This window comes from Chelon labrosus (assembly GCF_963514085.1).
Source record: "Chelon labrosus genome assembly, chromosome: 20".
Lineage (NCBI taxonomy): Eukaryota > Metazoa > Chordata > Actinopteri > Mugiliformes > Mugilidae > Chelon > Chelon labrosus.
The window spans coordinates 10,884,730-10,898,106 of record NC_140353.1 but is presented as its reverse complement, the minus strand read 5'-3'; the positions used below and the strand labels follow the sequence as shown (position 1 = coordinate 10,898,106).

Below are 13,377 nucleotides of genomic sequence, written 5' to 3'. Positions count from 1 at the left end.
GCAGCAGCCATCCCCCGCAGGATGCAGCCTGACTCAGATACACACACAAAAACGGTTTAGGAACAACTAAAAAAAACATGAAAACAAGGTGTTGACCTGGCCTCCAAATTCCCCAGATCCGAAACTGATCAAGTATCTGTGGGATGATCCACAGAGGCCCCTCCCCTCAGGACCCAAAGGCCCCCACTAACAAGATATTGTTGACAGACACCACAGGACACCCTCAGAAGGCCCATGTCCATTCTCTGATGAGCCACAACTGTTTTGGAGGCACAAGAGAGACCTACACAATATTAAAGAGAGTGGTCATAATGTTATGCCTGAGCGGTGTACATAGTCGTGTATATATAGTAATATAAGCACACAGCTGTTGGGATTATTCCTATTTTCTCTCTTAGATTTAGATTCCAGACATAGCTGCCAGGTTGTGATGCAGCTGTGTTTTCACATCGATATACCTACATGTATAATGAGTACACGTGGATGTACCTATAATGGATAACAGGCAAATGCACCACAAGGTGGAGACAGAGACTGTTACCTGGAATGGATTGTACCTTCAGGGAGAGCAGAGGAGTGCAGACAGAGTCCACGCTATCAGCCGATAATCATCGAGCTGGCCCTGGGGAGAAATTTATGAAGCATCGGGGAGCAGGGGAGCAGATGTTACGCTGATTGCAGAACAGGTAGGCGCGGCGTGCGCGTCGGCGGGACTTCACACTGTAAAATATTTACTGGGAATCTGATCTTGACTTAACCCTGCTTGTTGTGTCAAGACAACAGCAGCTAAAAGCAGAAGACGTATAGAATGAGAATATAAACGAGGATGTGGGCGATAGTAGGTCAAATAAAAATCTAAAGTCACCTTTGTGTGCACAAGCATGTATCACTGCAAATGTCTTTTTCAAGTGGACAACATATTTTATTCAAAGCAGTAGACAACGAAAGCATTTCTGGCCCAAGTACAAACAACAAATCATCTCAGAATAAATAAGTACTTCAATTGAAATGTAACCCTGCGATTTAACGAGCACAAGATAACCACCCAGCAGAGAGGTTTATGATTAACAATGCTCACCATGTTAACAGCACCACATGAGGCTGGATGACGGATACTATGAGAGGAGAAGAGGCAAAATCTCCAACCCTGAAACCTCAATAACCCCCACACCACCGGTTCATGAGTACTTTGCATGCAATGTGTTCCACATGTTGGATATTGTATATTTAATGTGTAACAAGCACGTGCTTTCCATATTTTCTAAATACATTTAGCAGTCATGAAAATTACTTGCTCCATCCAGAATGGGTGGCCATCTCACGCATGAAGAAAACCTCAGTAGGTGTTACAGTACTGATTCCAGGTGCATTACCTGTGAAATTACAACACTGGCAGTAGGAAGCAACGTCGGGAAAGCTTTAGAAAATCTCATAGAAATTACTTTTAGAAGGACCCATCACGGAAGAGTGGACATTCATTGCATGAATGCGAATAGACTGGAAAGTGTCATTTCACGAGGGACTGTAAAATAGCCTTTGTCTTTATATCAGAAGTCTGTGTGTATATATAAAACCAACACCTGTAAGGTTTCAGAGAAGCAATCGGTTGTCACTTGAACTAGTTTTAGTTACTTACAGTGTTGCATTTATATGTAAATGACCCTATTCTGTGGAGTTATAACCTGCAGGGTTTGACTGGCATGTACACTTGATAACTGCACAAACGCACAATACGCATTTCTTTCTTTTATTGAAATGTGGTAAATTCACATATGTTACATGGAGATGGTTCGGGCTAAAGCTAGTGAATCATTTTCATTATTATTCCATCTACAAAGTATTTTACAATGTCTTGAGTTATTTATTTATTTTGAAGGATCTACCAAAAGATGCGCGAGAAACTGGCTCTAGAAAACTTTTACTTCTTCTTGAGAAATGGCAAAAGTTGTGAATTTGTTATATATCTATAGACTGATTAATCTTAAGTGGCAGTGATAAAATCCGATTCATTTGAAATATAATATAATATAAACAGTGGTCCTGACTTCATGTGCTCTGTCTACTTTTAATTAATTTCTCATTTTGTAATAATAACCCAAATCAACCTGTAACAAAGAGCTGATTTTATAAAGCTAAAAAATGCCACAGAACGACATCTTTTTAACAGCCACTGAGGTGTTATCTTCCTGTTATCTAATTTTACACATTTTTAATGGGTTGTTTATTAACTGTATAATTAAAAGTACATTTACAATCCAGTGTCACGTTTGTCCACTTGGTCCAGAAGACCCTACATTCAAATGTATTCCAGGCTGGTCCGGGATCCACCACGTTATAAACACAGCTCTACAACAGTCATTCATTTGCTGTTATTTTTAGACATTCATATTAGATTCCATCCACAGGGAGCGGCGAAGAGAGAGAGATTTAATCAGATGGAGGTGTAGTGTCTCCCAAAGCTGGAGAGTCTAATCTTCTCTGGCAGGATGATGTTTACTGAGTGCTCTGGCTCTTCCTGGCTTGCCGTGCCGGCTTCTCTCAGCAGGTGTTCCCTTTGCTGTCGAACAAGCTGGCTATACTTGGCATTAGCCAGCCACGTCTCGCAGCGGCCAAAAAACACAATGCCTGTGGTGCCCATGATGACCAGGCAGGTGAGCAGGGCCAGCATGCCGAAGCAGACAAGCTGACCGTGGGAGACTAGGACGCCAGAGGAGTGGACGGTCTCCTTCAGGGTGATCTTGAGCAGGTCTCTCTCAGGCGGTCTGAGGAGCTTGTGGAAGGCATGAGCAGGGAGGGAGTAGTGCTGCGGAGTGAGAGCGAACACCCTGTGGTCCACGGGCCTGGCGCCGACCGGTTTGGCTCGGGTCTTCGGTCTGTGCCGCAGGGAGCACGTGGGACCTGTAAACCATTTCTGGCAAATGCACCGGAAGGTTCCGTCAGGTTGACCGACACATGTGCCCTCATTGGCACAGGGCTGGCCGGCGCAGGGAGAGAGGCTGGTGCTGTCGTTGCAAGTGAAACCACTGAAGCCGTGAGGACAGACGCACGTGAAAGCCAGGCCGTGGTTTGTACAGTTGCCACCATTGAGGCAAGGGTTAGGCTGGCAGCTGTCAACGCTGATCTCGCAGAAGTCTCCGGAAAATCCGTGGGGACATAAACAGGAAGAGGAGGCTGCTGAGCCGTCGGCATCCATACACGTGCCCCCGTTCTGACAAGGAGAGCTGGAGGACAGCAGCACAAAGGGAGTTTACTGCACAGAACAGCACACAAGTTTAATACAGTTGATTTTATCCTGTGTTCATAAAGCAGTTGTGGAAATAAATAAAATATAACACAAATAAATGTACCTTTCAAACGGTAGATGTTTAGAGGACACTCTATACATATATAATTTACGGTGTTCCCCAAGGGAGCGTCCTGGGCCTTTTTTTGTTTTTTTATAAATGGCTGCTTTTTGTTGCTATCTGTGCGTCCACTGAATTACGAGATAAACGAGCTGATAATTCTAATAAAAGGGGAGAGAAAACAAGGGAGAACATAGCCCTCTGATAATAAATATTCAATTAGAAAAAGTCTTTTTTTTAAATCTGAAAAAGCCTTAACATTAAAAAAGATGAGAGAATATCCTTAAAGCAGGTCAGGACTACAAGTGCACCCAAAACTAGCCTTAATTATTTAGGTACTTAATTTGTCAAGACATAATTCTTGCAGAAGAAGGCAGAGCAGCTGGATGGTAACATATTTATTTGCATTTCTTCATGCACACCATTTAACTCTGGTGCCACAACTCATCAACCACAGCTGCAGACAGCTTAAAATAAGCTGTTTAGCATTGCTCCCAGATAACCTCCCACATGTGCACATAAAGAATGCAAACTTTTTTTTATGCAACCTCAATTAACAACTACGTATTTTTGGATTTAAGAGCTCCGTGGGGGAAAAAAAACCCCAAAAAAACAAAACATAGTTAGGTCGACTGCATATACTGTTGCTGTGTTAGAAAACAGTGATCTGGCATCCGTGAAGCAGACAGACAGAGAGAGCTTTGAAGCTCTTTGATTTGGTAAGGTCTGTGATCTTATTCTGTCTCTAAAGACAAAATCAAAGTATGGATTTAACATACATGTGTATCTTAACCTCTAAGACTGTACATGTAAGTCAAGAATATGTGTTAGCGGTCTCGCACACACACACACACACACACACACACACACACAAAAAACGTTAATAAATTAAGCTACTGATTGGTTCAAGGGCATTTCTGTGTGGAGTTTGCATGTTCTCCCTGTGTCTGCGTGGGTTCTCTCCGGGTACGTCGGCTTCCTCCCACCATCCAAAGACATGCTTTTTAGGTTAATTGATGATACTAAACTGGCCGTAGGTGTGAATGTAAATGGTTGTCTGTCTCTCTGTGTTAGCCCTGCGATAGATTGGCGACCTGTCCAGGGTGTACCCTGCCTCTCGCCCACTGAAACATAGGCTCCAGCCCCCCCTCCATGACCCTCCACAGGACAAGCAGTTACAGAAGATGAATGAATGAATGAATGGTTCAAACTGGAGTAATGCCTATTGATATTGTAATATTGATTTCAGCCATTTCTTCCAGCACTAATGAAAAACAGTAAGGCTCATTCTCGACAAATTAAAAATCTGTACCAGTAACAAGATATAGAAGAAATCTCAGCTTCGCAGTGCTCTTTTCTTGCCGCATACTAAGCAGCAGATCTGATCAATGCACCGGGGCTTCACAATGTGCACGCACGGATGAAAACCTGGGTTACAAACTAATCAATATCTCTAATAGTATCTCGTGTAATTACACAAGTCTTCAGCAGTGTGTCTCTGCAAGTCAAAGGAATAATAGCTCCGGGATACTTTTTAGACATCTCTGGTGCCTCATAGAGGAGCTGATTAATGAAACCTCACGCAGGCCTTTTAATGGAGATGAATTCCTCTAGAATATGAGTGAAGCTCAAGTCGTCTCACTGTGAAAATTGGAAGGGGGGGGGGGGGGGGGGGGGGGGTGAGTGCTGGCAATTCCCGATCAATGATCCGTAGCTTGATAAATTTTAGGTATGTCATTCAAGTCGGTAACAAGGCAGCCTGACAGAGGACAAACAAGTGGGACTTCAGTGTGTGTCAGCTAGCTGCGTCCCCAAGGAGGATTCCTCCGAGAATCAGTCCTGTCTGTAGTCCAACAGTGGGTGGGCAAAATCCACAGCTCAAATCATATCAAATTCTGTCGCAGATGCAGTATTCTGAGACTGTGCACACATTTTGGCAAGGAAGACTCGTGAAGGTCGGCCTTCTCGGAGGACCTGGAGGCCTGGCTGTCTCTAATTGTGCAACAAAATTAATGTTGCGTTCGAGTGTTGTTCATCGGACCATTAAGTTGAACATTTGTAGGAATTTGCCCTCCGCTGGCTTGAATCCAAACAGTGAGCAGGATTCATTTATTAAACTTGCAATTATATATGTGTACATACATGTAAGTGTGAAGCTCTGTCAGGGCTCTTGACATAAATAAACAAGGTGGTTTATAAGGTGCCATAATTCAAACCCTCTTACAGTAATTGGTTCAGTGCATGTGTGTACGTACCAGAATATACATATACTGTTTTTGGACATCCATCAAATTTGAAAAGTGTCAGCTTTAATTTGAGTGGGTTCACATCTATTTAAAGATTTATGTGGGAGATATTTTCATTCTAATACACAGCAACCACAGTTTAAAATGCAAAAAAAGCTCTAGCCTCTCAGATATCGGCAGATGGTTTGTATGCTTAACTCATTCTCATTCCCAGGTTGTAAACCGTGCCGTTCTATCAAAGCTGCCTGGCTCTCGGAGACACGCTCCAGGTGTCCCTTGGCATTGGTGCCAGGACACACGGGGGCTAGCAATTGACTGTGATGTTTACCCACCTGTGGCCAAGTTAGACGCAGGGAGCAGAACGCTCCAGCGCCTTATAGAAGTGTTTCCACTTAGACAGTTTATATGGAGGCTGAAGGGCTGGAGGAGGCAGTGACCGACTGTCACCTAAGAGGCTGGGGTCCGTGTCCCATGTGAATCATTTAGCTTAGTTAAGTTCAGATGAACATGTTGAGAGGAAAACTTATGCTGTCTTTCAAGAAGCCACAGTGACGAGATCTGGTGGCGTCCAGGCTAATCTAATCTCTTCTGCCATGGGTGGGTTGACATTCAAGTCACTTGCAAACCGTGTGCATCACGACACCAACATCAAAGGGCACCTTGTGTGTACGTATTCCTGTGACGCCAGCAGCATTTGGCTTCCTGGGAATGAAAGCAGCTTTTGCGCGTTGCCATCCTGGTTTGCACGTCTCTGCTTTTAAACTGCTCTCCAGCAAGTGGAATTTCAAATTAGTCAGACTGAGATTGGGTGACTGACCCGAGGATATTAGCTCTTTGGTTGCTTTGGAAGAAGGTTTAGGTTCGTTGTCCAGCTGGATGGGACAATGTTTTGACACGTTTGGCTGAATCTGAGCACACAGACCATGCTTTCTGCTTGACCTGAGGTATACGTCTGGTGTTGACTCCTCTCTGGTTATGGTTTTGGAGTCTTTTTTTTTGATTGTTGACAAGGAGGCCTACATCCAGAAGAGCATTTTTTAATTGCTGTGCCGTCACAACAGCAGCCTTCAACAGGTAAATGATGTTCCAGCTATCATGACATATCTCACCATGCGTTAAAAGTACTATATCTATATATAATGACCTTTTTTTTTTTATCTCAAATGTGCTAAATACACTGAAATAAAATACATCAGTGACTGATGATAACATGAAGGCAAAATTCTATTAAATAGGTAATGACGATATGATTTTAGAGACAGGGACCTCTTCTGAATGTTCCATTAAACTATGGCCTTCACTAGTGACAGATGTGAAGTGCCCATGAGCGGAGAGCCTCCGTGCAGCATGGAGGCGTTTCTGAAATGTGACAGCCTTGTCAAGCGGTTGCGATGCATTCAATCTCGAACTGTTTGGCTTTGAATCAGGATGCAGCTTACAATGTAGCCCGGGCGTCACACAGCCAGCCACTGTGCTTGTCAACAAGAGAGGAGCACAGTAAACACAGCCGCTGGGCCGTGAATTAACTGAAATCTCTTCCTTCTACCTCGGAGGATTCCGGTGTTTGATATGGAGGCAAAATGTACGGCCACAGGAAACTCGTGTTTGTTTTGGCTGATCGAGCTCGATCCTATCTGTGCTTATTGTTTGCAGCCGAAAAAGATGACCTGGACATGCAAAAGTGACTAAGCTGACTTTAAACTAAGATATGGCTATGATGCCAGGCTGGTCACAGGTTGCAGTTTGATTCAACTCTACTTCTACTTAATTATCTTAAAAAAAAAATTAATAAATAGTGACCAAAGTGCAGCACTTAGCAGCTTAAGTGCTTGACGTTTTGTTTCAAGAGTCAGTAGAGAGCAAACATAGCAGATGTTGGGCTTAAAATCACCAGAGGGCCCAATGTTCAGTAATCACTGGATGTATAAATAAGAAACAGTTTGCTTAAATGGGCCCTAGTGCTCCGCTAACGAACAGAATAATAAATAAATAAATAAATAAATACATAATGAAAACTAAAGTGCTTTGCAGATACTTTACTTTTATGTAATGACAGGAAATCTGATTTTCTGTGGTCAAAGTTTCAATTTCTCCGGGTTGAGATGAGTTTGAAGAGTCAGGAGATCTTCAGCTGCAGTCTGTTTGCACATAAACCTGACGAACATTGAACTGGATTTGATATTTATAAAAGAACCATAACTCAGTAGTGTATGAGATGAGACGTACGAGAGTTTACATTCACATGGATTCTAGTATTCCACTAATGATCTGAATAAAAATGCATCAATTAACCACCTTAGTCATAACAGAGGAGAGGTGTAAACCTTTTCATTACTACAGGCTCTGAAAACAGATTTGTCAATAAAGTTTAAAAAAAAACACGTAACTGTTCAGGCAGAACTTAAATCAATATATATAAAGATGTTTCTGGGAATGTCAATGCAGAATAATTGCATTGGATCATTTTATTAAGTGTAGTGTAGTAATCTTTAATTAGAATGATTTCAGTCAGGTTGAAAAAATATTATCCTCTCATGTTATTTCCCAGTGGCAAATATATATATATATATATTTTTTCAGGCTTTGAGCTTCCCCTGTGTCTGTGTACCTTCAAATCAAAGCAGCATCAGGTGTTTGGATCGGATACATTTGCTTGCATGTGAAGTTTCTGTTGCAACTGTGCACCTATCAACACCTTGTTGTTCATTGCTTTGATGCATAGGGCGACGTGCCTGAGAAGTCAGTAGATAATAGGTTATTTTCTCGTTCGTGTTTGCGGCTGAACTGCATCAAAGCAAAAGTTTCTGTTTGTGCCTGTTACAAGTCACACTGGCGGAACTCTCTGTGCAGAAATGAGCATCCAGTATTTTCCCTGCTAACTGCCAACCATTACTGGCCACATACACTCCCGCCACAGCATGGGGTAGCATCGACTGAACTGACAGACCCCGCGCCACGTATTGATTATTGCTCCTGATGATAAACACGTAGGGATAAGGCTGCGAAAGAAGGGCAAGGTTCCTCGACTTAAAACAGAAACGGAAATAAAAAGGTTGTTGTACCCATTTGTCAGGCAAAGTCCCTTCTGCAGGTGGCAGTTCTCTCCGGCGAAGCCACGGGGACAGACGCACAGGTATCCCCCCTCGCCCGTCTCTATGCACGTCGCATTGCTAGCGCAAGGCCTGGATGAGCACAGGCGAGTGTCTGTTGCAAAGAAGAAGGAAAAAGAAGCACGCTGTTTTTAGATCGTGTGTGCTCTCTCTCCCTCCCGTCTTTGTTTCCACCCTCTCCCTACACTCCCCCACCACAGCATCTTGTCACAGAGAACAAAACTGAGAACATAACCAACTGCGTTACGCAGGCACGCTGCTCATATGCTCCAACAGAACAAGAGACGCCCTGTGTGCGCTGATAAGGAGGTCAAACCGAGCTAGAAGCCAAAAAAAAAATCTCTCTTCCTTTAATATTCTTTCTCTTTGTTTCTTATATTGCTTGAGGGCACACAGTTTCTTTTTTATATACACAATAACGTTCGTTGTAGATGCTATATAAATTATTACTGAAGTCCCTAATCTAAGTAGGACATCTACTGAAATGGAAATGTGACTTTTGGACAGTTTTAATAATTACATTTCCACAGTCACAGCGTGGAACCTTTGATGTTTCGTTAAGTTTAAGATAAATTTCTTGTCTAATAGCAGCGACGCAAATGATGTTGGTTTTGGATGTTTCCCAGTTATCTCGTGGGTTTCGTGCTGACACAGTTTTTTTCATTACCACAGCCTGGTCGTTTATGCTCTAACTTCGCCGGTCTAAAAATACAATTAACCATAATCTCCGGAGACCTGCTTCATTCTGTGGTAACCTGCATGTCCCTGCAGCTCTGTGACTCACCCTAACCTCTGGTAGGTCAGGAAGTGGAGGCAGATAAGAGATAAGAGAGAGTGTGTGCGTGTGTGTGTGTGTGGGGGGGGGGCTTAATGAGACACTCACCTTGGTCACACAGGCTGCCCACCCAGCCTTCCTTGCAGACGCACTGCCATGCCTTTTCGCATGAGCCGTGCAGACAGCCGGGGAAGGGCACGCACTGGTCGCAGTTGTCTCCTTGCCATCCTGGTTTGCACCTGAAAGAGGACGAGGGGGAAAAATAACTAACTATTAATATACCACCCACAGGGATTTGCATTCCTGCTCTTGTCCCCATAACGTCTGCATGCTTTCACTCTTAACATAAATTAAATATCAAAGCTCTCTTTGATTGTGCTGTAATCGGTTGAACTCTTTAATTCTCAGAGCTCATGAGGCTTATGCCAGAATAAAAAAACATTTCAAACTAAGCAGGCTTCCGTGGCCAAAAGCTGTCAGGATAACATTTATTTCCTTTACTGTTCAAAGAAAGGAGTGACTTGGCAGCTGATTTAACACCAAAACAAGACAAACACAAAGGGATCCATTTGCCTGGATTGTGAATGCTATTCTCTGAGGGAGGGACATGCTCCAGTGATTTATGGAAATAAGGTTGCAAAAAGACCACAGGATATAAGCTATCATCTACACAGGAATCTGAGGTCGTTTTAGTACCTGCACTTCCCCGGCTTCTCACAAAACCCATTTTCTGTATTGCACCCTGCGTTGCATTCCCAACCTGTGACACAGACAGAAAGGGGCATCGTTTGGATCAAATATATATAAATATAAATAAATAAAACAAATTAAAAAAACATCCTGAGCAGTGAAATATTCATCGGTTGCGCGTCATCCCCACGCAGGGAGTAAATCGGTTTAGATAAGAGTTTGTTTTCCCCTGAACTGACTCAGATCTCTTTGTGTCGGTGTCAGCCGTCTCAGCGGACTGATGGAAAATCTCAGGTTACCTTTGGCGATGCCTGTCACGACCAGAATTAAGACCACCGCTGTGAGATGCATCGTAATTTCGAGGATGACCCTCTTTGTCCTGGAAAAGATAAAGCGGGTTAAGTGGCAAATTAAAAAAAAATAATAATAATAAAAATCCGTGTGTGCATAAGAGGTATTCCTTTCCCGTCTATAAGACATCACACAACTCAAAAGTTGATTTAAGAAAGACGAACGGTAAACCTCAAATTGAGAATTAAAGGGGTGCTTTTCAGATATGGCAAAATGTGCGCTGGAGCTTTTTGTTAGGTGTTTGGTTAAATGTTATACTGAAGGAGATTAGAACATCACATGTGATGTTGAAAATGTGAGAATATATTTGGAAAAACAATAGTGGTTTCTTTAATCTTTTTTCCTTCTTCTCAGAAATAACTGACGCACCTGAACCACACGCGTCTGCTCCCAAACGTATCCATTACGCGCAAGCGTGCAGAAAAAGAAAAAGAGAAAAAGCCGTTTCATCTCAGAAAATCTACACATTCTCATCAACTCATTAACTTAAACCAACTGTCTTACCTATGTCGCCCCGGCGCTGCGCCTCCAAAACGCTCCGATCATATTTGACTGATGTTTGTTTGTTTTTTAATCCAAGCGACGTGAAAGTGACACTACAGGTGTATAGTGGTCTGGCTGCTGGAGGTGGACCTGGAGGTTTTTGACGGGACTGCTGCATCGTGCGGCGTCCCAGTGCAGCACGCTCCTCCCACCTTCCTTATGAGGGAGAATCTGTGCACCAGTCTGACCCACGGGAGAGGAGGGAAGTGAAATAGCTGTACAGCAAATTAGCTGTGTTTTACAAATGCGTTGCCTATCCTTTTGGGAAAGGCGAGGAGGTCTCTGTGGACCAGTAAGACCCCAAAAGTCATTAAGAAAACAAAAACAAGCAAACAAAAGCAACTTATTTCTGCTTGTTTGTTATTTTTTTTTTGCTCTTGATTATATATTTAAAGAGTTTGAGTGGTGAGGTGGAAGGAACTATACAGATACTTAAAATACTCCATTACAGGTAAATCTTAAATTTAAGAGATGACTGAAGTGAAGTGCTCATAGTGCATCAGAAATGCCTTTCAGGGTTATATTGATATATGTTGTATGACTGAATTATTATCACTTTAAATTAAAGTTGTCCTTACAGTTGCTATTAGATGAATGTGGTGGAGTAAAGAAAAGCACAATATCTGCACCAGCCGTGCCTCACCATGCACTCTGATGACCGTAACCATACCACACTAACAAAAGCACGCAATGCAAAAGCATCCGTGCCGTTACAGAGTATGAGGTAAACCAAAGGGCAGTGGTAGAGCTTTCATTTAAGTTTAAAGTAGCAATACCAAACTCGTTCTTAAACAAATGAGCCTAAATAAGAGTACAGGAGGTCATAGTGGTACGGACTATTTGTCATCTATACTGGACATGTATAGTATACCTTACTACTAATGCATGTACACACACAGATCCATGTCTGAGTAGCTCATTTACATTTACATTCAGGGAAGTAAAAAGAACCTCTAAGTACTGATGCCTCACAGCAAGAAGGTTCCATGTTCATGAGTTTGCATGTGTTTCCCTGTGTCTGCGTGGGTTCTCTCCGGGTACTCCAGCTTCCTCCCACCATCCAAAGACATGCTAGTTAGGTTAACTGGTGATTCTAAATTGGCTGTTGGTGTGCATTTGATTGTGAATGGTTGTCTGTCTCTCTGTGTTAGCCCTGCGATGGACTGCCGACCTGTCCAGGGTGTACCCCGCCTCTTGCCCAATGACAGCTGGGATAGGCTCCAGCCCCCCCTTCATGACCCTTCACAGGACAAGTGGTTACACAAGATGAATGAATGAATGAATGAATGAAAAAGAACCTCTGAAATTCAGTTAAAAAGAGGGAAAGAGGAAAACAGTGGAGTAATCTGTGGAGTAGTTTCATAAATCTCTTTGGCTACTGTCCCCCTTTGTGCCGCCTAAGAGAGGAACCCAGACTCACATGTCCACCAATTTTAAAATGATATTGAGTGACTTCCCTCACACGGCGCCTACCTGCCATACATAATAATGTTCCCCTGTTCTATTCTTAGTACACTTACTGCTGTCCACAATCTTCCTTCATCCTTCCCAAGGGCAGGCAGTGGTATTTTCCCTCCCATGAAATCCACCACTAAGTCTGTGGGCCTAATTACGTGTTTCACCTCTCGATGACATTAACAGATTAGCAATAAAGGGCTGGAAAATGGGGGTCCAGCAAGCATCATGGGAAATCTACATCACTGCTGATTTCTGTATGTGCATCAGATGCAACCTGGGACACATACAGGGTTTTAGATGCAAGCATTTCTCCTTGAATTCTGGATAGCAGCAGATAAATCCTCATAATTCCAAATATCCTATAATTTTTTAACACATATATCATCTTGAGACGATGTTCCTGCGTCAAACAGGTGTTTGTGTGCGTTTCCGTGCAGACAGTGAGGTGAGGGGCACATATATGAATGCAAATAAGAAGCGAATCAATATTTTTTTCAGTTGAACGCGGGTGAAAATGGCAGCACAGAATCCGCCTGAAACAAGGACATCAGCACAGACAGTGAGACGTGAGCGGAGGAGAAATGGATAACCCTCCTCAGATCTGATATAATCTTTTGAGGGGTCTCCAGTCTCATATCACCCAGTTCAATTTGGCTGCCGTGTTTATTTTCAAACCTCCCGAGACGGTGCTCATAGCTCCACTTTAACGCTGTAGTGGTGATGTGATTCCTTCACCTCAGCCGCCAACCAGATCCACATCAGCCAGTTCTTGAAATGAAATGTCTCGGGCTTGTATGTGCTCTATTAAAGTGAAGAAGTCATCCATTGATTTAGTTTTTTTTTCCCCCCTCAACACTGAT

The 13,377-nt window shown here is 43.0% G+C and overlaps 1 protein-coding gene across 1 annotated transcript; it reads right to left on the bottom strand.

The window, feature by feature from the left end:
* Nucleotides 1–2,212: 2,212 nt before the first annotated feature.
* On the bottom strand, nt 2,213–10,516 carry dlk1 (delta like non-canonical Notch ligand 1; the record flags this gene model as incomplete). The annotated part of the gene is made up of 5 exons (XM_084568869.1): nt 2,213–3,221; nt 8,653–8,794; nt 9,584–9,714; nt 10,172–10,235; nt 10,465–10,516. 5 exons carry the CDS (start codon nt 10,514–10,516, stop codon nt 2,432–2,434), a joined length of 1,179 nt encoding a protein of 392 aa, XP_084424995.1. The 3' UTR covers nt 2,213–2,431.
* Nucleotides 10,517–13,377: the final 2,861 nt, after the last annotated feature.